Below are 25,120 nucleotides of genomic sequence, written 5' to 3' on the forward strand. Positions count from 1 at the left end.
ACAACCGAGATTAACGGATCCCACAGTATAAAAATAGTGATGCTAAAAAGCTCGATCTGAAACACGGCCAGGACAAAACACTTTCTATCTAAACTTTTATTGTAAAAAACAATAAAATAACTTGGTAAGCGAGTGCTTACCAAGTTATTTTATTGTTTTTTTACAATGAAAGTTTAGAAAGCGATTTGTCCTGGCCGTGTTTTGGACTGAGCACAGTGTTTTACTGCTTTTTAGCATTTTTTGTAAGACTGATGCAACCACCCTCCGCTCTTTCTCTTAAATAATACTGCCTTATTCCTCTGCCTGGCTGTTTACATTAAATTTTTTACTCATGTTTTACAGTTTTCATACATCTATTTTGAAAGGTGACTCCATGTTAGATGCTATGGATTCTTATGGGATATTTTCCTGTAACATACCCTTTTGGATTCTCAAGACTGCACATTTTAAGCTGCTGTAAACCGCAGATCGTATGCTTGTGAGAGAGAGAGAGAGAGAGAGTGTGTTTATGTGTGTGTATGTGTGTGTGTGTGTGTGTGTGTGTGTGTGTGTGTGTGTGTGAGACTGCTGAGTCTATCTATAAAGTCTATGATAAAATAAATTACCTTAGTTTCTAGTTGTTATTCACTTGATCTGTCAGACACATTGACTTTTTTATTGTGTCAGATCTGTGTGTCTAGAACTTCATTAACTTCATTTATCTGCAACCTGTGGGTATACGGATCCATATCGGATCTGAGTCGGCAACATTTTTCAAGCATCTGCTCCAAGCTCCAAGCTTCTTCTCTTACCCATAATCCCTCACATCTCCTACCTTCCCTCAGATCTCGTTTGCCGCTTCATGCATACGCATCATGGTCTCTATAGCTCCAAGTTGGGTGTAGTAAGTGGTACTTTTTCACATATATTTAGTGTGTGTGTGTGTGTGTGTGTGTGTGTGTGTGTGTGTGTGTGTGTGTGTGTAGTCGTTTTTTTCATCCTTTTCCTCCCCTTCGTCGTTCGTCGGTTTTCTGTCAAAAAAAAAAAAAGTAGTTTAGAAAGTTAGAGTTTGTGAGGTAGTGTAGGCCTAACCCAACCTTAGTGTGTGTGTGTGTGTTAGTGGGTTTAGTTTTGGCTGAGTGTTTTTTGGTGATGGCTGAGCAGCCAAAACCAACTTTTAAAAAATGCACAGAGTGTGGCCACAAGCTTTCACCGGCTGATGGCCACACTCTGTGTGTTATTTGCCAGGGTGTTCCCCACCTATCTTTGCCTTGTAGTGTGTGTGCAGGGTTCAGCCCTAGGGCATTGAAGGAAAGGAAGGCAAAGCTGGTAGCTAAAGGCCTGCTACCAGTTTCTGCATTGGACTCGACGACCGCGACCTTGGCTCCAGTAGCCGATCAACACCCCCCCCTCCCAGGCTGGGACTCAACCTCCCTCTATGGCTTCTGAGATGGGGACAAAATCAAAAAACAAAGATAAGAGGGACAAGGATAAGAGAGGGGAAAGGCACCGCAAACGGTCTCCAGAACGGGAGCCCTTTCCCAGCCCGCCTGCTAAAGTTGTCAGGACCACCTCTCCTCGGCGCCACCTCCCGAGGTTCTCCCCGGAGCTGACTGAGCCCTCGGACCAGAGGCCTTCTTCAAGGTCATCTCATAGACCAGCCAGATCTGAGTTGGTCGCCTCTTCGCAGTCGACTCGGAGTCCGTCGGAGCTTGATATGGACAGGATGATGCGGAGGTTCATTTGGACCCAGATCCAAATGGGAGTCTTGCCAGGCCCCTCTCCGGCGGGAGAGGGGACCTCTATGCCCTTCTTCCATCCAATCTCTCTTTCCCCGATCCGACCTGCGGTTTTAGGGTTGATGGAGGATCCTCATAGCTGGGGGCTTGGCGCCGACGGTTCCTCCAACCTCGACACCAGCTATTACCTTGTTCGGATCCTCTCGGGGCCGAGAACGGGGAGTCAGATCCAAGGGAACATAGGTGTCTTCGGCTCCGACTTTGTTGGATCCGAGCCGTTCCTTCAGAACCCCGGCTGCCTTGGCCTCTGCCCTGATCCTCACGGTGGAGCCTGGGAGAGCTTCTTCCTTGTTGGTTGCTCAGGAGGTGCACTCTCCTTCAGCCTTCGACATGATGGAGCGGGTTCTCTCCCAAGGATTGAGACCCCAGCCCATCCCCTTGGACTCCACCCAGGCTCCCGTGGATTTGGTCATGACTCCCATCAGCTTGTCCCAGGGACAGCCCGTGCTAGAGGACCCCCAGGTTGATCCCATTGTGGAACCCTCCGTGACTTATGAGCCCTCTTCAGAGAGTCCACTGAAGAGGGTCCCCGTAAGCACTCATGTAAGAGGAGACACATGGACTCCCCCGTGTCCCTCACAGAAGATACTGACTTGGATGAAGGTGAGGGTTCCCTCAGGTCACCTCCCGAGGATGTCTCCTTTGGAGACATCATGGAAATCCTCCACCAGAGGGAAGGTTGATCAGCCTCAAAACCCTCTACGGATGAGTCAGTATTCCTGTTGGCCTTTGGCACAGGCCCATCTACATCCTGGGTATCCTCTCCTGCAGATCCCTTAGTGGATCTCATTACCACGTGGGCAGGGAAGGAGCCTGATACCATAGAGCCAATACCCAAGTGCCCGGACAGGATCCTTTCTCCTCCCACTGACAGACAGATCTGGTACAAGGGATCCCCAGTGGATGCTATGGTGGTTGCAGCTGCCACCAAGAGAGAACTGGCACAGGAAAGTTCTTCGGTCCACCCTCCGGACAAGGAGTCTAGGGTAGTGGATCGGTTTGGGAAGCGACATTTTCCATACGAGCGCTGAATTATTTGGCACACATCATACGACTTCAGCGAGACCTAGTCATGGAATTCGCTGTGTCGCCCCCAGAGTGCTTGTCGCCAGAGGACAAGCGGCTGTTCTCAGCGAAAATGTCGACTCTAAAATCTGTTCAAACACGTCCATGCATCTTCTTTCCCATGGCATGGAAGGAGTGGTTTGGGAAGCTGGGACCGGCGTAGCTATGAGGCGACATGCTTGGCTCAGACTTTGTCAATTTGCGGACCCCTTCAAGGCATCATTCACAAATGCTCCCTTTGATGGTTTCTCCCTGTTTGGGAAGACAGTTTGTGACTCTCTGGTCCAGAGCGAGAAGGACGGGAAGACTCTGTCTGCCGTTGGAGTTCGCTTCTCTAGCCCTCAAAGATCCTTTTATAGGAATCAGAGATGGCAAAAGAAGATGTGGTTCCAAAAATCTCAGTTTTCCCGGGACTCTCAGGACAACTCGCCCCCTAGAGGCAGAGGGGGACAAGACAGATGCTGCCCCAGAGGCAGAGGGGGCCCGAGGAACTTTGGGTCTAGGGAGACCTTCTCGGACAAACCTGCGCTGCAACACTGAGGGGTTGCCCGACTGTCCTACTCTGGAGACAGTCAGGGGAAGATTGTCATTGCATCTAACAGCTTGGGAGTCCATTACAATGGACCGTTGGGTGCTCCAAATAATATCCAGAGGCTACTCCATCCTGTACATTGCCCCAACCAGCCAATCAAAGCACCTCCCAGATGTTCCACCCGTTCAAAGTGAGGCTGCAGCTCAAGAAATATCAAAGCTGCTTCGCAATCGAGCCATCGAACCAGTCCCCCCAGATCAGTCCGGATTAGGCATTTACTCCAGGTTCTTTTTAGTGCCAAAAAAGACGGGGGACCTCAGGCCCATATTAGACCTGTCTACCCTGAACCGAAGCCAAGAAGAAGTTCCGGATGGTCACCTTGCAGTCCATTCTACCTTACCTGCGAGAATGCATCTGGATGTGCTCAATAGACCTCCAAGATGCTTACTACCATATCAAAATTTGCAGAAGTTTCAGAAGATTCCTTCACTTCCAGCTGGGAGCCAATCATTTCCAGTTCAGAGCCCTACCCTTCGGTCTCACCACAGCCCCCAGGGTGTTTACCAAGGGTATGGCAGTCGTAGTGGCTCACCTGAGGCTTCAGGGAATTCAGGTGTTTCCTTACCTAGACGACTGGCTCCTCGCTGCTGACACCAAGCGTCTACTTTGCATGGCCAGAGACTTCTTCCTGCATCTTGCAGTCAACCTAGGAATTACCATCAACATTTCCAAGTCATGCTTGAACCCGACACAGACCTGGAATTTATAGGGGTATGGCTGGACACTTTACTATTACAAGTTTTTCTTAATCTGGACAGGGTCCAGAACCTATGGGCTCATGTGTCAGTGATCCTCGGCCCCAGGACGCCAATGGCAAGCGATGTTCTACGAGCCCTAAGCTCCATGGCCGCAGCAATCTCAATCCTTTACATGCGGTTGCTTCAGTGGACCCTGGCAGTTCAGTGGTCCTGGTTAGACTTCCTCATGTACTACCCAATACGAATCAGCAGAGCCTGCAAGATGTCTCTTTTCTGGTGGCTCCAATTGCTGGAAATTTTGGCAGGTCATCCTTTCATAACACCCACAGCCCAAGCCACAGTGACCACGGATGCCTCCCAGCTCAGGTGAGGAGGCACTATTTGGGGAGGACAGTCCAAGGCACGTGGTCCCAGACTGAGACCAGATTGCATATCAGTGTTCTGGAAATGAGGGCAGTGCTTTTAGCGTTGCAAGCCTTTCATGCTGTTCTTCCCCTGGGGACGATTGCAGTTCAGTCAGACAACATGTCTGTTGTCTGGTACATCAACAAACAAGGAGGAACCATATCTTACCCTCTCTGTCGCGAGGCCATTAGAGTGTGGGAGTGGGCGATCTCCACCAGTCAGTTTCTGATTGCAAGGCACATCCCAGGATGCTCCAACATTCTAGCGGACAGACTGAGTTGGGCTATTCTAATGCCATATGAGTAGTCTCTGAAACAGTCAATAGCGGAGGAGATCTTCCTTGCGTGGGGTCAGCCTCGCTGCAATCTCTTCGCATCTCCTTCCAATGCAAACTGCAGCGAGTTCTTTGCTCTGATCCCCTCAACAGAGGACTCCCCCAGAGACGCTGTCATTCATGCTTGGCCTTCCGGGTTACCGTATGCTTATCCCCTGTTACCTCTCATTCCAAAGTTTCTTCAGAAAGCTTGCCAGCTGAGGTGCAAAGTGATCCTCATTGCCCCATTCTGGCCTCGTCAGGTGTGGCTCCCCTTCCTCTGGTCTCATGTTCTAACTCCTCCTCGGATTTTACATCCCTGCCCGGATCTCATCTCTCATCCCATGGGCATCAGTCCGCCCGACCTGGACAGCCTCAAGCTGATGGCTTGGTTGCTCCAGTTCCCCTGATTGCTAGGACTCCCAGTCTGTCATCTTCAGTAAAGACTAATTTGGTGGCATTTCACAAAGCTTCCACTAGGAAGGTTTATCACAGCAAATGGAAACGTTTCTCTATTTGGGCTTCTCAGAGGAACCTAGATCCCTTTACAGCCCCGGTTCCTGCAGTGTTGGAGTTTTTGTCCAATATTTTCCAACAAGGGGCTAGTTCCTCTACGGTGAAAGTACAACTGGCAGCCATATCTAATTTTCATGTCGGCGAAAATATGAATGCTCTGGCCTCTTTGAGACTGTATAAAGCTTTCCTGAAAGGCACTTCTCTTTTACGCCCCATGGTTAAGGATTCAGTCCCTCCCTGGGACCTGACCGTAGTTCTGCAGGCATTGGTTGCTCCCCCATTCGAACCAGCAGCGTCAGTAGAATTGAAATTCTTGTCCTGGAAAACAGCTTTCCTAGTGGTCATTACTTCGGCCAGGAGGGTTTCTGAGATCCAAACTTTGTAAGCCGTGCCCCCTTACTTGATCTTTCATAAAGACAGGGTTTCACTACACAAGAACCTTTCTTTCTTACCGAAAGTTGCCTCTGAATCAAATATTAACCATGTGATTAATCTGCCTGTTTTCTTTCCAAATTTTCAGAACAAGGGTGAATATAAGCTGCATTTGCTAGATGTTCAAAGACAGCTTTATTTCTGTTTACATAGGACTAAACAATTTCGTAAGTCTGACCAGTTATTCGTGTCCTTTTCTAGACCCTTTTTGGGCAAAGCCATTTCCAAGGTCTCTTTAGCTAGATGGATTACACAGTGTATACTGCAAGTCTATAAGGATAAAGGTCTGTCCCCACCTAGTCCTGTTAAAGCTCGTTCTACCAGATCTATGGCAACTTCTGCTGCTTTTTGGTTTAGGGTTTCACTGGATGATATCTGTGCAGCAGCGACCTGGGCAAGGTCACATACATTTATTTCTCATTATAAGTTGGATTTGATCTCTAGAGGGAGAGCATCCTTTGGCTCTGTGGTGCTTAGGAATATCCTTCCATGAGGGCCTCACAGGAGTTTTGGTAGCTGGGGACCCTGTCCCACAGGTTGCAGATAAATGAAGTTAACTACTTCAGATAAACAAGTTATGTACTCACCATAACGTTCCATCTGAGTAGTCATACTTCATTTTCTGCAACCGTCCCTCCCTCCTTCCACCAAACCCATTCTGGGTTAGTGCTGTTATTGAGTTGCTGATAGTTTGAATAGTGGAAAACTTGATCTGAGGGAAGATAGGAGATGTGAGGGATTATGGGTAAGGGGAGGAGCTTGGAGTTTGGAGCAGATGCTTGAAAAATGTTGCCGTCTCGGATCCAGTATGGATCCAAATACCCTCAGGTTGCAGAAAATGAAGTATAACTACTCAGATGGAACGTTATGGTGAGTACATAACTTCTTTTTTTATTGCATTAACTCTGTGTGTCTAGATGACATTATTCCATTTTCTTATTAACTCTTGAAAATAACGTCTCAATATACAATAAATCAAAGTGTGTAAACTATGTAATTTATTTCTGGGACATTAGCATGTTTTTGTGCGTGTTTGTGTGTGTGTGTGTGTGTGTGTGTGTGTGTGTGTGTGTGTGTGTGTGTGTGCGTGTGTGTGTGTGTGTGTGTGTGTGTGTGTGTGTGTGTGTGTGTGTGTGTGTCTATACATGGCCATGCAACATCTGATATGTACGTATGATGTGCAGAATTGCTGCTTTATCCCTCATGGATGGGTGCAGGGAGCTTGATCACCAGAAAAAAAAAATGCTTTTTTTATCACACCCAGTTTGATTCATTTTTTTTTTTTTTTTTTTTTTGAAGCTTCAGCAACATTTTAGATGAGAAACTATAGATAAAGTGTACACTACAGTGGTGCTAGTGAGTGTCATTATTGATTATTCAAGATGGTCATAAAGAAATGGATTAAGGTAGGAAGTACCATTATTAGGCAGTTCCACAGTGGATGTGCCTGTTTCTCTTTCCATGAGAATGCAACTTGCATTTTAAGTTCAAAGCTAGCATTGTCCAAGTCTAAGGAAGGATAAATGGAATAGTGGAAGGAGGGAAGAACAGAGGCTTTGGCTGAAGAATAATGTGTTGTTCAACCATACTAGTGTATCTTCTATGAAATAGACAGATGATCTGACACAACTACCCTAAATGGAAATATACTACACATTAGCAAAAGAAACAAGCAGCAACTTATTGTATTATTTTAGCACTACATGAAACAATCTGTAACTTTCTGTGCTGGTGACACACGACAGCCTGATTTTTTTGAAAACTGGACTGTCTAGTAAGGCAAACCTTTGTTGAGGAAAGTTATCAGAGCACAAGGAGAGAGTTCTGTAACCATGGCAGTTTGGTGGGTTCTGTCAGTGAGTAAGAGGAACATCACCAGAAGAATGCCTAAAGGAAATGGAACTACATGTTACCCAGTAGAGAAGGTGAACATTTGAAATTACTGGAGTTTTTCTTGCAGTGCAAATTGAAGATAGTAGAGTTTACTTTGGCTTATTCTTTTCACATAAAAGTCTGACATGTAGTTTAACCAAAGACCTCTTTAATTAAGGTAGTATTGTTCAGCACACCCCAAGTGAAGTGATTTGCAGAAAGCTTAATGAGCTGATGGACTATACCCATGTAAATGAGTAGTAATAGTTAACACCGAAAACAATAGTCTATTGGAGAGAGGTAATACCTGTGACCTGGTCTACCAGGATTCTGGAGGTGATAATTCTACCATATTGTGAGAAGAGCTGTTCCATTTCCTTCTGACCCATGGTTTTTGGAAGCCCGCTGACATAGAGGTTGGCATCTCGAATTGAGGCAGAGCTTGGCCGGGCGTAGGAAACCTATAGAAAAGAATCAGTGAATTGACATTAGTTTTTGTTCTCATTGGAAATCAGTGTTCAGTTAACTGACTATAGCATATATAGAAGTAGTAGGTTCAGTTCTGGAATAAGATAGATAGCTAGAACAGGGTATTTCTGAAGCTTCATATCTACCACAATTGAAGGCAGTCTTACCATTTTGTCTGTAGAGACGTTTACTGGAAGGATAGAAGAACAGGAGAGTACAACTTGCAGTCAGAAATGATAAGGCTCAGTGACAAAGAGTGCTATGCATTGTGTTTATTCAATCTCTTCAGATAAGGCACTGCATCCTGTTCTCCCAGAGTCCTACTTCTAAGGAGAAGTAGGTTAGTGAGTCCCTAAGACACATACTCAGTCATATATCATGTCTCAAAGTATGAAAGTAAAGGAATTTAGGTTTAGGTTCATAGGTTCATAGGTTCATACTAGGCTATCTGCCCTAGGGCATTTATAAGCCTAGCCAGAGTGTGTTTGGCTTTCGCCACCCATTTTAAATTAATTTTGCTATGCCTTTTTTGAGGTTAGTATACTGTGCCTCTGTCTAACAGTGACACAGAAGTGATGGCCGGGGTAAACCTACGATCTCCCATCCACTCATCAAGATTCCTCTTGAAGAGAGTCAATGTGGGACTCTGCCTAACCTGGACTGGGATTTTATTCCAGAGTGAAGGGAGCCTCTGGGTTATGAATCTGTCCCTCCAGCATGTCCTATTTATTTCAGTGCTGAGGTTCAAGTCTCTCGAGCGTAGTTCGATGGGATTTGGATTTTCTGAGGTGCAGCATGTCCATTAATTCCGGGTTGGACATGGCTTTATACGCCAGGCACAGATCGCCTCTGAGCAGGCGGTATGCCACTGAGTAGAGCTGGAGTTTCTTTAACCGGGCAGCATATGGCATCTGTTTGAGCCCTTTGATCCTCTTGGTGAGGTACTTTTGGGGTCTTTCCAGTTGCTGCAGGTGTCTGGTAAGGTACATCCCAAAAGGGGCATTGTACTCAATTATGGGCCTGATGAGGGATGAGTAAAGAGGTATGATGACCTCCCCTGATCTAGATGTGAATCCCTTCATGATTAGGTGGGCTATATAAAATGTTTTTCTAACCACTTTGGCTACGTGGTTGTCAAATGAGAGATTGCTATCAACTTGGGTCCCCAGGTCCCTAATGACTTCTTCTGTACTTAATGGATTACCACCTATGTGGTAATTTGTGGGCACTTTGTTTTTGCCAAAGGGGATGACTATACACTTTTTGGCGTTTAGCTTGAGGCCATGGCTCTGGCACCAGTTGTCTGTTTCTATGAGGCCCTTTTGGAGGATGCTTGTGTCGGCTGGAGAGTTGATTATGGCGCCCAGTTTGCAGTCATCTGTGAACTTGGTCAGCCACAGTCCTTCCATGTTGGCTTGTACTGCCGAGAAATATATACGGAACAAGAGAGGTCCCAAGACTGAGCCTTGTGGGATGCCACTTGTAACTGGTTTGGAGTCTGACATGGCTCCAGCAATTCTAACCATGTGGATTCTGTCCTTGAGCCAGTTTGCAACCCATCTAGTGACATAGGGGTTTATATTTAAGCTGGTGAGCTTATCTATAATGCCCGAGTGGGGTATTGTATCGAAGGCTTTTGCGAGGTCCAGGTAGGCTGTGTGGACCACCTTCCCCTCGTCAATGGCCTTGGTGACTGTTTCAAAGAAATCGACCAGGTTTAAGAGGCAGGATCTGCCCTTAACAAAGCCAAACTGGGTAGGATCCAGTGTCTGTAGGTCCCCAATATCTTTATTTATGAGGTCCATGATGATCCTTTCCATAGCTTTGCAGACCAAGCTAGTCAGGCTTATACAAGATAAGATACAGAAACAGGATAGTTTCCAGGATCCGTTGAGGCACCACCTTTGTGGAGAGGGACCACTGTTGCTGTACGCCACTCTTTGGGTACATATCCTGTAGTAAGGCTAAGATTGAACAGTAGTTTTATGTTTGGGTTTAGCTCTTCTTGGAGTTCATGTAGGACGCAGCCCGGGACACCATCTGGTCCCACTGATGCTGTATTTTTTGACCTACAATCTTCTGACTGTCTGATTTTGCTCAGACGTTTGCATCTCACAGTATCAGTGCTGAATGCATTGTATGTACTTGCTTCTTTTGCAACACTCCGACCATATAGAAAAGGTTGCAAGGCACTGATAGATGATGAGATAGTAAGCAATATCAAAGTTTATCAGATTATGCAGGCAAGTAACTGTGACAGAATAATTAATGAAACCCTGATATATAATACTGAAAAGTACATACTTGCTGTGCTGTAATGAAATACCTAAAAACAAAGAAAACAGTGGTCATACCTACCCATCCTGCAAGAATTACAACAGCCGTAGCCAAGAGGTTTGTCATTCTCATCTGCTGCATCATAAAGGATTACAGTTGTTTTAACCCTTACAGTCTCCTTCATTCAGTAGTTTTCAAATATCCTAGCCCAGAAAGAACACCTATCATTTGTTCACTCAGTTTTTTGATATATGTCTTTAAGGTGTCCCACATTAGAACAGACCCATCCTGTTCAGTGATTTGGTACATAGTCAAGCACATTTCCTATGCATCTGTTTACAGCTGTGCACATTACCTGCCAGTATTCAGTTTTTTTATTAATTATTTACATAGGTCTCAACCTCTTAAGAGGGCAATATGGAATACAGACCCTAGCAATGTGTAACAAACAATCAAAATGTGAAATACCCTATTTTTGCACTGCGCAAAAACGCACCATTTCTATGGAACCTGGACAGATCTGAGCAGAATCAGGGGTAAATCCAGAATTACTAAGAAACACAAACATTTCTACTATTAGACTGAGACATTAGCAGAAGAAGAGAATGTGAATTAATATACATTTTCAGAAATAACAGAAGTTTATAATTCTAATGTGTCATTTAAACATACTTCACAATCTTTTCTCCAAACATCACCAGTTTTAGGAAGGATTAAAAGGGACAGAGGTAAAACTGAAGTCAAAATCAGGGACTGGCCAATACAAAAATAACATAAGGAAAATAAAGTGAATAAAAAATAAATAGCCAAATGCTGACACTTTTACAGAAAAGCCCTACTCCTGTCTCAGCTGTAGAGTGTACACATTCAGCCACTTACCTCTGACAAATTAGGTGAACAAAGCAGCTGCAGGCTCAGCGCAAGTCGACAACCCCTTAACAGGAGACAATCAGGCAGGAACAAAAAATCTAAAGTTGTAGTTCCCAGCAGCAGTCAGCAGCCCAACAACAGCACTACCATGACTGCCCCAGTCCCAGTTTAAGTAACAAAACAAATCTCAGCCCTTTTACTGGATCCTTTTAGTTTTCCATCAGGTTGTTTGGTGGTTTGGTACACAGTCACTGCATAGCTATTCACTGTCCAGATTTTCTCAGAATGTCGAGATTTTTTTGCCTTATATTTTTGGTCTGTTCATCATAAAACTGTATTTTTTTGGGGGGAAATCATTAAAGATTAAAGTCACTTAATTAAAGACATACATTGGAGATTCAGAGTTCATATCCTTCAGAAAAAATGCATGTCAATGCAGAACCTATTATTTTAGCAATTTTCTAAGTTTAGAAGTGCAGTATTTGAAATCTGCCCTATTTATTTACCTTTGTCCCACCATTATTTTTGCCTTTGTCCAGATTTCTTATGCTAAGAGGTTGGAAGTATGCGTCATTGTAACCAAATGCATTACATTAGCTGTCCGGCATCTCGTTACCCAGTCACTGACACTGTGTCCTGAGTCTCATCCATCCATAGCATAATAAATTGAATCCTCAGATCTGGATAAGAAAACCACAATGAAAACCACAACGGCCCTCTTCAAAATCAAAATGATGATCTCTGTTTTTCTCTCTCTCTCTCCCTCTCTCTGTGCCCTGCAATACCTTTTTTGAATGTATTGCAGTGGTGTGAAAAGTAGTAGTGGCACGTGAGTGGCCAAATTCTCTACACCCTCAATCGCTCCCTTTGTCTTAGGAGCAGTGCCATGATTGGGTTGTACACCACAGTGCATAATTGCAAAGTGGAGTCAGCACTGTTCAGTGGGGAACAGTAGAACAGTCGGCTAAGGCAATATTAAATGTCGACCAGAGCGCTCTGCACAATCCGGAGCACTTGGTGGTTCAGAATACTCGGGCATATTTTCTGTTTCCTTGTTGGATATAGTCTTCTTCATGTTGCCTTCTTCATTGCATGATTTGTCAACTCCTGATACCTCAACTATGGCAGCAGGTTACTGGATTGCTTGTCACAAACCATATGTGAACCCAACACAGCAAAGTGCTGTCAGGCTAACACATGCATACTGGGTGTAAATGACCTTACAGCGATTCAGATAGAAAAAGTCATTGTCTAAGGCAGCATAACAAAACAGGATCTTTCTTTGCAGAGCAATCACCCCCCCCCCGAAAAGAAAAGCAGTGAGTGGTCTCATTTAGGCCTTAAATGCTGAGCACATCAGTTAAGTTTATCTGTAAAGTTATGTGGTCCATTAATTTTTTATAGATATTTAAATATAATTGAGAGCTAACTATGCATGTCAACATCATTTGGGGATTCAGTGTTTGCTTCCAACTTACAGTCATCGGCCCCCAACATTGGCCTTCTCTTCAGAGAAGTATATACTAAAGGGGAGGGTTCCTAACACTGAGCCCTGTAGGACACTGCTAGTAACAGGTTTCTTATCAGAAGTGGATTCATCTATCCAGACAACCTGTGCCCTGTTAGTGAGCCAGCTGGCTATCCATCTGTTGATGTAGGGGTTTATATCTAACTCAGTAAGTTTATCATTGATCCCTGAGTGGGGGATTGTGTCAAAAGCATTTGCTAGGTGTAGATAAGTGGTGTATACCATTTTATCATCATTCCTGGCCCTGCTGACTTTTTTGAAGAAGTCCACCAGATTGAGCAGGCAAGACCTCCCTTTTAGAAACCCAAATTGAGTCTCGTCCAGTGTATGGAAAGTTCCTGTGCAATTATTGATCAGGTCCATGATAATTCTGTCCATGGCCTTGCAGATAAGCCCGGTCAAGCTTATGGGTCTGTAGTTCCCTGGGTCAGTTGATGGGCACTCCTCGTGCAGAGGGATGACTGTTGCAGTCCTCCAGTCCTCTTGGACAAAGACCTTCCAGAGGTTGTGGTTAAAAGGGGTTTCTAGTGGCCCTGATAGATCCTGTTTGAAGCTATTTAAGAAGCATCCTGGGATGTCTTTGGGAACCATGGAGACTATGTTTTTGGCTTAGTAAGCACGGTAAGGTCCTGTTCCATCATTGACTAGTAAGGGGATGGTTGCGAGTACTTCTGTGGGTGTGATAGGAGGTGATGGAGGTTGAGCTGAACTTGTTGGCCAGTAGGTTTGCTATAGTTTCAGGCTGGGTGTAAGTGTTGCTGTTCATGATTAACTCGGCACATTGCTAAGCATTTCCCCTGGGATCACGAACATAATTAAAAAAAAAAAAAGCTGTATGGTTATCTTTCACCTGGAAGGCTATCTTTGTCTCATAGTTTGCTTTGGCAGATTTGACCAGCTCTCTAATTTGTTTAGACTGGTGAGTGTCTTTTTGCACTACCAGGGTAGTTTATTTTTGCCAGTAATGATAAGTTTGACTTAGACAGGTACTGCCTCATCTATGCAGCTATGAATGTGGTGGTACAATGCTTTTGTGTAGAGCTCAGAGTAGGCCTCAGTGTCATTTGGGCTTGGAGAGGCTTGGAAGTTTAATAATCTGTCACTTAGTTTGAGAGAAGTGGCCTTAACAAAGTTTTTAACAGGTCTGGAATTTAATTGATGTTCTAGGTTAGTTTTAATACTAAAATCATACATGCAAGGCTGCAGTGATTCTGACAAACCAGCTCCAGAAATATAAAACTTGTTTGTTTGTTTTTGCATTTAGTTTGTTTAGTTATAATACTAAAGGAGATCATTTTGTGGTCAGGTCTTACCAGGAAGGAGTTAATGCATGGGAGGGAGCAGTTTTCCCCCATGTTCGTAAGTCTAAGATATTTGTACCTTTAGTTGGGGAGCTAGCTAGTTGCCTCAAGTCTGTTTGTGTTGATGAAGTCTAGAAGCCTTTGAGCAAATGAATTATGGGAAGTATAGGTCTCCTAGTAGTTGGTGTTAGGCTGAATTTATAATGATGTTAATTATCTAGTCTAGGGTTTGATTCCATCAGCATCGACTTGTCTATAGCTGTATAACTCAAAGTTAGTCAACAAACTAAACAGCGCCCCTGTGCTGAGTCTGTATCTGTGTGGATCAGTGCTCAACCCAGTTAAAAGATACCCTAAAAATATCCAGAATGGAGTAAAAAAAAAAAACAGCTAGATTGTGATTTTTGGGTAAGTTTTTTCTTTCCTGCAGTAAACACTGCATTCCCCGAAAATAGTGCTGTAATTCCCATCCCTTTCCTTCAAATCTTCTTTCTAGTCATTTAAATGTTAGCATTTAGAAGGATTATTTTCGTGACCGGAATATCAGTAACTATTTCCCTCTGCCTTTCACAGGTTTGTACTCTTTGTTTTGTTGTACATGCACTGTCATGAACTATTACTTTTAGCTTCCTAAAGTTATAATAAATTGCTTTGTTAAGGGTTAAGCCAGCTAACTATTTTTTTAGCAACAGTAAATCCTGTTTTCATTTGTTTCTCCTGTCACTGACACTGTATGAGAAAACAGCTAAAGAATCCCTAGAGGCTCAGCAAGCAGGCTTATGACCAGTGAGAAAGAGAGAGATAGAGAGAAAACAGGGCCAAAAGTACCTTACCATGTGGTATTTTCCTGAGTCAAAAATCTAAAAGCCATGGAGACACATTCCAAATCAAAGGTAATGCATGGAACATGCTGATTATGTTTCAAAATCAAGAAGGTTAACATTGTTATGGCGAGGTTCATGCTTAAGAACTTAGCTGTAGCAAAGTTTTAGAGAGGTTCTTATGAAGCCTTATTGCTTTTAACGAGCCTCCTGCTGCCGTACAGATGGCAACCACCAAAGAAACTCAACTTATAAGTAAAGGCACGGCATCAAGATCAAAGGAAGTCATAGTGCCATTGTAATTGGCCCTCACAAAGTCCTGCTGCCGTACAGATGGAAACCACCAAAGAAACTCAATTTATAAGTAAAGGCACGGCATCAAGGTCAAAGGAAGTCATAGTGCCATTGTAATTGTCCCTCACAAAGTCCTGCTGCCGTACAGATGGAAACCACCAAAGAAACTCAATTTATAAGTAAAGGCACGGCATCAAGGTCAAAGGAAGTCATAGTGCCATTGTACTCGGCCCTCATAAGGCCCAAAATTGAGTATAATGCTCATTTTGCATGTACCTAACCGGGCACTTACACCAAATGGAGCAGCCTGAGAAGTTTTTCACTAAAAATACAAAGTGTAAGACACATGTCTTATGCAGATCGACTAAAGGCCCTACCCTGTACTCCATCTCATATTGTTTATTAAAAGGGGACTTATGCTTGACCTACAAGGCATTCTGTGATTCAGCCCTGATGAAAATGTTACATATTGGCAAGAAAAACAATATGAGGGTTACACGTTCCATGGACCTGAATCTTATTTGTGACTCTAACAGAACTTGCTGAAGAGACAGATTTGTACCCCAAAGACTACCACATCTTTGGTATAAACTTTCTATCCTCGTAAAACAAAGCCTGCCCCTCACTCTCTTCAAAAAGAATTTGGATATGGAGCTGTAAATTCATTCTGAGGATAATGCCCATGTCCCTTATGGACAAAGTAGTCTGTAAAATGACTCAGGGCTCCAACAACCAAAGATCCACTACCCTGATACTACCCCATCCCATATCTGAGGAGTTAAGATATAATATTGTCATATGCTGGGTATTATTGGCTAGGATTGTAAAGGCTCTTGTGCCATTAGCCTAGTAATCATCTATGAACGTACAAACCTATGAGCAGCACATAGCCATAATCCTCTCTGCCAGCTGCCAGACTAAAATAAATGAAAAATATTCATAATTACTTAATAGTACTTCAAGGAGATTAGTACTTTCATGACATCAACATAAGACAACCAATGATGTTTTTATCAAATTCAGACCAACGTGGTCTTGTTTCTGCTTGTTTTCCCCTCTCCCTCATCTGTCAAACGTCGACCATTCACTCTTGGTCAATTAGCCCATTCATTCTCACTGAGCGGCTTGACTGAGCGTGACCATCATTTAGACAGCAACATTTTCTTTTCTCCTTGGCCCTAGCCATACCTCTCAACCTCTCAGTGCAAGATGTGTGGACAAAGCCAGAAATAATAGGGGGGAGCAAAGGCCCAAAAATAGGGACAGATTTTAAATATTGGTCCTATAAACTTAGAAATTTGCTAGAATGACAGATTTTACATCAGTATATATTTTCTGAAGGATATGAAGTCTGAAACTCAAATGTCTATCATTATTTAATGTTATTTAGTGACTTCAATCCTCAATAATTTTGCAGAAAACCACAAATTTTATAGGGAACAATCCAAAAATAAGAGGCAAAAATCTGGACAGTTGAGAGCTAGGGGCCCTAGCTGTGTTATGGAGGGCCATGTAACGGGCCATCCATGGAGAACATCCCCTCATGTTTGCAAGGGCTGTTCCCTCTAATTGGTCCTACCTCAATTCCAAGCACATGAGTTTTCTGGTCTCTGTAAGAAGATCTCACCAACCAGTGTGCTCTCGAGTTTTCGCAAACCCCTGTCATCTTCCAGGAGAAGTGACTGGGCCATGCCTCATCATTCCTTTTCCTCTCAGTGTGGCTGTTCCATTGCCAGGGTCACTAATCAAGCCCCATCATCTGTATTGAACAAGAGCTGTATCTCTCTGTACTGCACTGTACTGGTCTTTCCCCTTAGGTGAGGTGTTGTAGAGGTCAACAATGGATGTAATATGGAAACCTAGAACGTGATACATTTGTGGTTCCATTTTCACTCTGTCTCATATCAGAAGAGGAGCCAGATGACAGTGGAATGGCTAAGTACCCACCCTAAATATAGCTGTCTTCAGACCATGTAGACCTGAACTACAATCACAAAAGTTTTGATGCCTAAGAAAGTGAAAGTGTGTGAAAGGCTACAGGCGGCAGTATTTAAATGTTTTAAGATGTGGCATCCTGTTAGGAAAACTTAATAAAGCAGGATTTTCTGCTCACAAAGCTACACTTGCGTAATACAGAGCCCATCCTAGAGAATGTGTGATGTTATGTGATCCTATCTCGCCTACATTCTGACTGATGGGTTCGGAGCCGATCCCTCGGCTCCGACTCGGCACGCTTATGCCAAAGAGCGAAGTCTCTTATTGGCTGAGCTTACTATATCCCAGGATGCACCACTACCAATCCCCCAGATCTCGTTTGCCGCTAACAAGTGAAGACGTGGTCTCGAGCTGGCTGAGCTAAGTAGTGATTATTTTCACTAGTTTTTCTGTCAGGAATTTCTTTATTCTTCAACAAAAAGCTGTTTTAACAGCTATTCTTGTGTTTAGAGTGCGTTTGGTGAAATTCACTTGGTGAATTCTTGTGTTGTGAGTGTTGTCTAGGAGTACCTCTTGTGTGGAAAGGCCTTTCCCGGTCTTTTTGGTTGTAGGTGACTTCTGTTCTGTTTAGGGATCTCGGATCCTTTATATTACTGATATTTCTCTTTCTTTTAAAAGAAGGACAAAGCAGAGAAAAAAATTCTTTCTAATTACAGTGTTTGTACTGTGTTTTGACTAACTCAGAATGTCTCAGGTACCTAGGCCTTCAGGCTTTAAAAAGTGCACCAAGTGCAACTTTAAAATGTCTATCACAGATGACCACTAGAACTTCCAGTTTTCTTTCCACCCTCCTTTGAAGAAGCTTTAGCATCCTCTCCTTCTCCTGCTAAAAAGAAAAGGGCGTCGGCTCCGACCAGTCCGTCGGATCCGACCTCCAAAAGACATAGGCAGGCCTCTCCTTCGGCTCCAAGGACTTCGGAGCAGAGGTCGGAACGGTCTGCCTCGATGCCACCAGTCTCGACTCCTCTGGCTTCGGAGCCGATGGCTGGGGCATCGAGAGGCGGGTCATCTTCATTGGCTCCACTGGTTTCGGAGCCGATGAAGGTTGTCCGCTCAGACACTTCCTCCTCGGCGCCGAAGCCCTCCTCGGCACCAATGGAAACTAGTTTGGGTATTCCTTCGGCGCCGATAGTCATCGAGTCGCCTCGGAGCCGGTCCCCTAGCCCCTTGGGGCCGTTGGAGAGGCCATCTCGAACCCGTTCAGTATCCTCTAGGTCATCGAGGATGTCAGATTCGGACATAGACAGGATGCTCCAAAGACTGTTCCAGTCCCCAGTCTTTCAAAAATTTGTTTCTGCTCTGACCCAGTTGGCTTCGGAGCCGACAGCCCATGCCCATGTCATTGCCATTCCTCCTCCGACCGCTTCGGCTCCGCCGGAGCAGGTGCTGTTGGAGCCGGTAGAGGTCTTAGGGTCGGCTCCGACCCTTACTCCAACCCCGGCCTTCGGGTCCGAGTTTGGTACACGGACTTCTTCGGCTGGACCTGGGGGTGATGTTTGGGACCTATGCTGTCGGTTCCGAGCCTCCCTCTCGGTGCTTCGCCTGTGGGACTTCCGTCTGCTGTCATGGCTCCGGGGACCGGACACTCCCAGGATTCTGGGGGTCCGGCTTTCAGAGCTATGAGGAGTGCCTTGGCCAAGTCTTCTTCGGCCATCTCTCCGGCTTTACCGGCACCTTCCCTGGGCGTGGAGACTGGGTCTTTGGCAGTTCCCCTGTCCTTAGGCAGCGGAGCCCCTGGGCCTGAGGTTACCCCCATTGGGGGTTCCCCTCCTCCTGAGGGTTCTTCGGAGTTGTCTTCAGAGGAGCCCCCAAGGAAGAGATCGTGCAAGAGGAAGCACGTGGACTCCCCCGAGTCTATTACATCGGACACTGATCTTGATGATGCGGAGGGGTCCCCGAAGTCGTCCTCGGATGATGTCTCATTTGCAGACATCTTAGAGATCCTCAAACAACGAGGCGGCTGGATATCCAAACCCCCCTCTGCTGATGAGTCAGTGCTTCTCAAGGCCTTTGGGGCTCAGCCCTCCGCCTCCTGGGTGTCTCCGCCCTTCGACGAGCTCCTGGATTTAGTTTGTCGGAGGGCGTGGGAACATCCAGATACCGTGGAACCAGTCCCTTCTCGTCCTAACAAATTTTTGTCTGCCCCACCCGAGAAGGAGTTCCTGACCAAAGGCGTGGCTGTAGATGCCATGGTGGTGGCATCTGCTACACAACAGGACGTGGCAGAGGCTTCAACGTCCGTCCATCCTCCTAATAAGGAGTCTAGGAGCATGGACCGCACGGGAAGCGCACCCTGACTTCAGCGGCCTTTACTTTAAGGTCCCTGAATTATTTGGCACATTTTACTAGGCTTCAGAGGGATCTGGTCAAAGAGCTGTCAGATTCCCTCTCAGGTAACCTACCTGAGCAGCTAGCCCAGTCGGTTAGCTCTCAGTTGGCTATCCTTGCTTCAATTTCTAACTCGTCCATGAGGCTCATTTCATATGCGGCGAAGGGCGGTAGAGCGGCAGGCACAGGCGTGGCTCTCACGGAGACAAGCCTGGCTCCGTTGTGTCAGTTTGCGGAGGCCTTCAAGTCTTCCTTCGCCGACGCTCCCTTTGATGGGTCCTCTTTGTTTGGACCTAAGGTTAAAGACACTCTTACCGCTGTGAGCAAGAAGGAAAAAGTTTATCTGCCGTAGGTGCACGTTATTCCACCCCTTCGGCCTTATCCCAAGGCTAAAGGAGGAGGGAAGATGTGGTTCCGCAAATCACGTAAGTTTTTCCATCAACAGCAGGAAGATTCCCCTTCCAGAGGCAGAGGACAGGGAAATTTTTCTGGGAGACGCCGTCCCAGAGGCGGCAGAGGGCCCCGCAATTCTGGAGACCGCGAGTCCTTTCGTGGCTCTTCAGCCTCCCACACTTCATGAGGGATCGCCCGGCTGTGCTGCTCGAGCCAGTCGGGTGCCGTTTGCCAAGCACCTAAAAGCCTGGGAGTCAATCACTCAGGACAGATGGGTGCTTCGGATTATTGCCGGAGGTTACACCATTCCCTTCACACACTCACCCCCACCGTCCAAAAATCCCGGACCCACCACCCAGTCAAAGGGAAATTGCAGCTGCAGAAGCGTTAAAGCTGCTAGAAAAGGAGTCATCCAACCGGTCCCCACAGACCAGATCGGATCCGAAATTACTCAAGGTTCTTTTAGTGCCAAAAAAGACAGGGGACCTGAGACCAATATTGGATCTCAGCAGACTAAACCAATCCGTCACGAAATCCAAATTCCGAATGGTCACGTTACAATCCATTCTCCCATTATTGGAGAAGGATGTTTGGATGTGCTCCATAGATCTCAAGGACGCCTATTATCACATACCGATACATCGGGCGTCCAGGAAGTATCTGCGCTTCAGCCTGGGAGACAGTCATTTCCAATTTTGTGCTCTGCCCTTTGGTCTCACCACAGCCCCCAGGGTGTTCACCAAGTGTTTGGCAGTAGTAACTGCTCACCTGAGGAGTCTTGGATTCCAAGTGTTTCCCTATCTGGACAACTGGCTCCTGACTGCCACCACCAGTCATCTACTAATGGACAACCTCAAAGCCACCTTTTCCCTGGGTGCTACCCTGGGAATTACATTCAATTGGTCAAAGTCTGTCTTGCTGCCCTCTCAGCGCATAAGGTTCATAGGAGCAGAGATAGACTCAAAATTGATGCGCGTTTTTCTTCCTACCGAAAGGATCCAAGCTTTACAAGGCCAAGTTCAAGCCCTGCTTTCAAGATCCAAGGCCCCAGCCAGGATGGTCCTGCAACTTTTAGGTTCGATGTCTGCCACGGTTCTTCTAGTTCCTCTGGCAAGATTGCACATGAGGATCCTTCAGTGGCTATTATCGACTCAATGGTCCTTTCAGGATCTTCCCCTCAATCACCCCATTATGATTACAGAAACGTGCAAACGCTGGTGGCTTCAGACATCCAATCTAAATCAGGGAAGTCCTTTTGTTATTCCCCCTCCAGTGGTCACCCTGACGACAGATGCCTCCCAGACAGGGTGGGGGGGGGCATTGTCTGGGCAGGTTAGTTCAGGGTTCCTGGCTTCCAGACGAAACTTTTCTCCACATCAATGTATTGGAGATGAGGGCTGTACTTCTGTCCCTACAGGCCTTACACAAGTTTCTCCCTCAGGGCATCATCGCCATCCACACAGACAACATGTCGGTGGTCTGGTATCTAAACAAACAAGGAGGGACCAGATCTTACCCCCTTTGCAGAGAGGCCATGAGGGTGTGGGAATGGGCTGTAGCTACCAGCCATTTCTTGGTAGCGACCCACATTCCGGGGAAATCAAATATATTGGCAGACAGATTAAGCAGGACAATTCTCTCTCCTCACGAGTGGTCCCTGAACGAAACAGTAGCAGCTCAGGTTTTCAGAAGATGGGGGACGCCGTGCTGCGACCTGTTTGAAACACCACAAAATACAAAGTGCAAAAGGTTCTTCACCTTGACTCCACATCAGGGGGAAGCAACTATGGATGCTCTAGCACAACCTTGGCCAACAGGGCTACTTTATGCCTTTCCTCCGATTCCACTTCTCCCCAAAGTCATACAGAAAGCTTCTCAATTGGGGTCCACAATGATACTAATTGCTCCGCACTGGCCTCGTCAGGTATGGTTTCCCTACCTGAAGAAACATGCGGTGGACGATCCGTGGGTTTTAGATCTAACTCCAGATCTGCTAATTCATCAGTCGGGGCGACAACACCAGTCCCTTCACACTTTGAAGTTGACAGCTTGGCTCCTCCACTTCCGACCTTAGTCAGAAATCACACCTTAGACCCGGAAGTTATTCACATTTTATCTTCAGCCCACAAACCCACCACTAAGAAATTGTACCTCAGTAAGTGGAAGAGGTTTGCTATCTGGGCTCAACTCAGGGGCTTAGACCCTATCACTGCCCCGATTCCAGAGGTTTTGAAATTTTTAACTTCCTTGTTTAATCAAGGATCTTCAGTATCTACTATTAAAGTCCAACTGGCAGCTATCTCTAAATTTCACGAATCCATGGATCCACCGTTGATGAGCAGCAGATTATGCAAAACTTTCATTAAAGGTGCGGGGCTGTTAAGACCCCCAGTTTTTCATCCTGCGCCTCCGTGGGATCTTGATTTGGTGCTTCGTGCATTAACATCTTCCCCTTTCGAACCGGCTGCTACATGTGAGTTAAAATATCTGTCTTGGAAAACTGCCTTCTTAGTTGCAATTACCTCTGCAAGAAGAGTTTCAGAGCTTCAAGCCCTATCTATCAAACCACCGTGCTTGATTTTTCACAAGGATAGAGTATCACTTAGGCCTAACCCATCTTTTGTCCCAAAGGTTTGTTCTAATCTCTGTCTCCAACAATCTCTAGAACTTCCAGTTTTCTTTCCAAAATTCTCCAATGAAGCAGAATACACTCTCCATAAATTGGATGTTCACAGGCAATTGCGCTTCTATCTAGACAGGACTCAGCAAATTCGTAAATCAGACCAGTTGTTTGTGTCCTTCTCAGACAATAAATTGGGTAAAACCATCACAAAAGCTACTATCTCTAAATGGATTAGAGATTGTATAACTCAGGCTTATTCCTCTTCAAATAAGCAACTTACAACATCTATCAAAGCCCACTCTACCAGAGCTATGGCTACTTCTATAGCCTTTCATTCCAAGCTCGCTATTTCTGAGATTTGTGCTGCGGCCACTTGGTCCAATCCGCACACTTTCATTTCCCACTATAAATTGGATGTGGCATCTAAAGGGCGAGCATCATTTGGTTCCACGGTACTTAGGAGTGTTTTCCAGTGAGCCACCCAGGATTCAGGTGCTAGGGACGCTGTCCCATCAGTCAGAATGTAGGCGAGATAGGATCACATAACATCTTTTAGTTATGTACTCACCATAACTTCAGATCTTTGGGATCCATCTCGCCTACATTCCTAATACCCACCCTCCTTCCCCCAGCCTTGGAGATCAGAAGAGATTGAACGGTTTTGAGTTCTACTGTTTTATCTTGTTTCTTCTGACGATGTTATATAAGCAGTGCTTGCATGTGTGCATGTATGCGGACAAACTAGATCTGGGGGATTGGTAGTGGTGCATCCTGGGATATAGTAAGCTCAGCCAATAAGAGACTTCGCTCTTTGGCATAAGCGTGCCGAGTCGGAGCCGAGGGATCGGCTCCGAACCCATCAGTCAGAATGTAGGCGAGATGGATCCCAAACATCTGAAGTTATGGTGAGTACATAACTAAAAGTTTTAGTCTTGTGCATCCCACGCTGCCAGATTACAGACTGCAGAGCACGCATTTAGTGAAGCAATAGATGCCATCACTTGTATCTAGTGAATTTATTGACCAAGACCCTGAAAGAAAATATCTTCTCCTTGGCCATTGTTTTCTTTTTACTTATTCCTTTTGCTGTTATTTTCTTTTGTTAATGACTTTCACATAAGGAATTAGCACATCATATGTGTGAATATGCCTTGGATTCCTGTCAAAACATTATCTATAAATAAACATATGTTTGTTTAGGAGCTCATAAAAATCTTGATTGCAATAACTTGCTAGTGATCAGCTCATAGACTGTCTTCATGTATGATGATTTACCAGTGAATTAAACTGTTAATTCATTGTTAGTGGTCATGGTGATGGTTATGGTGGTGAGTGCAGCTACAGTCTTTCACAATTTGTAATCTGGGGAGCCTAATGTGGTAAAGAGAAAAGCGTTAGTATACTGACAGTGGTACTAGGCTGGGAGCATGTATTTGGGGTTATTACTGAATGGATAGGGGAGCTGCACTGTGGTGACCTGGTGTAGGTGTGCGTGCTAGGGGACAGAGCACTGTCATGGGAGCGGCTGTTGCATGATGGCAATATGAATAGGGGTAAATAATAACTGATTGAAAGGATGAAGCCCCCACAACACAAATTTTAAGTTTACTTGTTTAATACTGAGTTGAGATGTACGTCGCTAGTACATTCACAGGATCACTGCCAGACTACTGCAGACATCGCTAATCATAATCCAGGTCCCTAAATGCTCTAATTACCTTTGATTCATGTGTTGTTGCACCATTTTGTATTTCTTATAAAATTTCATTCACTTGTTTCAGTGTATCCATATCCTTGAACTGACCCTATCAAAAAGCTTGTCGATTCAAGTGAAAGATGCCATATCCAACTTTATATTGCTGTTTTTTTTTTTGATAGTGGATCAGCAAGGTATTTTTACACAATTTCTTCGAAGGAACATGGTCACAGCACATGAAAACAAAACGGCAAAAAAGCTCATGTTGTGTGAGCTGCTTTGGTAAGAAATAATAGGTTACCTCACAGTTTTATTCTGTGTAAAGGTTACAAGCTCTACATTTTCTTGATTTCAGTGTGCATTTCAGCTATCATTGTTTTGTAGGCAACTCATTTATATGAATATGTGTTTCTTTTTTATTTTTATAGATGCAGTCAGAGATTCGAAAGTCTGTATTTCCACTGATGCCTAGGTACATTGCTAAAGACATGAATATTTAGTTTTCTGCCAACCCACAACTTTAAAGACATGAAGATTTATATTTTTGTTGCCTGTTTTAATGAAATATGTTGACAAGTCATAGAACTAATGCTCCTGTTACAAAATTTAGGTAGAAGCAAGATTATCAGAGAGAGGTGAGGCATATGATACTTATGTGCAGATATTTGTAAATGTTATGGAATTGTACTTTCTTATTATGCCTGTAAGGGAGGAAAAATGTTATGGTCAAGAAAAATGCAAAATGGACTTTGGAAGCGCCACAGAAATGTTAGCTTTAATGTACAGCCAAGAGGAATGCAAAATGGAATTTACAGAAATGCTAGCTTTAATCTAAAATTGTAATGATCAAAGAAG

At 44.9% G+C, this 25,120-nt stretch overlaps 1 protein-coding gene across 7 annotated transcripts in view; it reads right to left on the reverse strand.

The window, feature by feature from the left end:
* ELAVL3 (ELAV like RNA binding protein 3) overlaps window positions 1-25,120 on the reverse strand; it is a 439,048-nt gene that overhangs the window by 109,638 nt on the left and 304,290 nt on the right. For all 7 annotated transcript variants that reach the window (XM_044084625.1, XM_044084629.1, XM_044084627.1 and 4 more), the window contains one exon: window positions 7,979-8,132. In XM_044084625.1, coding sequence (XP_043940560.1) covers window positions 7,979-8,132 — 154 coding nt within the window. The remainder of the gene's footprint in view (window positions 1-7,978; window positions 8,133-25,120) is intronic.

The sequence above is a fragment of the Protopterus annectens genome, chromosome 9.part0, assembly GCF_019279795.1.
Source record: "Protopterus annectens isolate FY-2018-M chromosome 9.part0, PAN1.0, whole genome shotgun sequence".
NCBI lineage: Eukaryota > Metazoa > Chordata > Ceratodontiformes > Protopteridae > Protopterus > Protopterus annectens.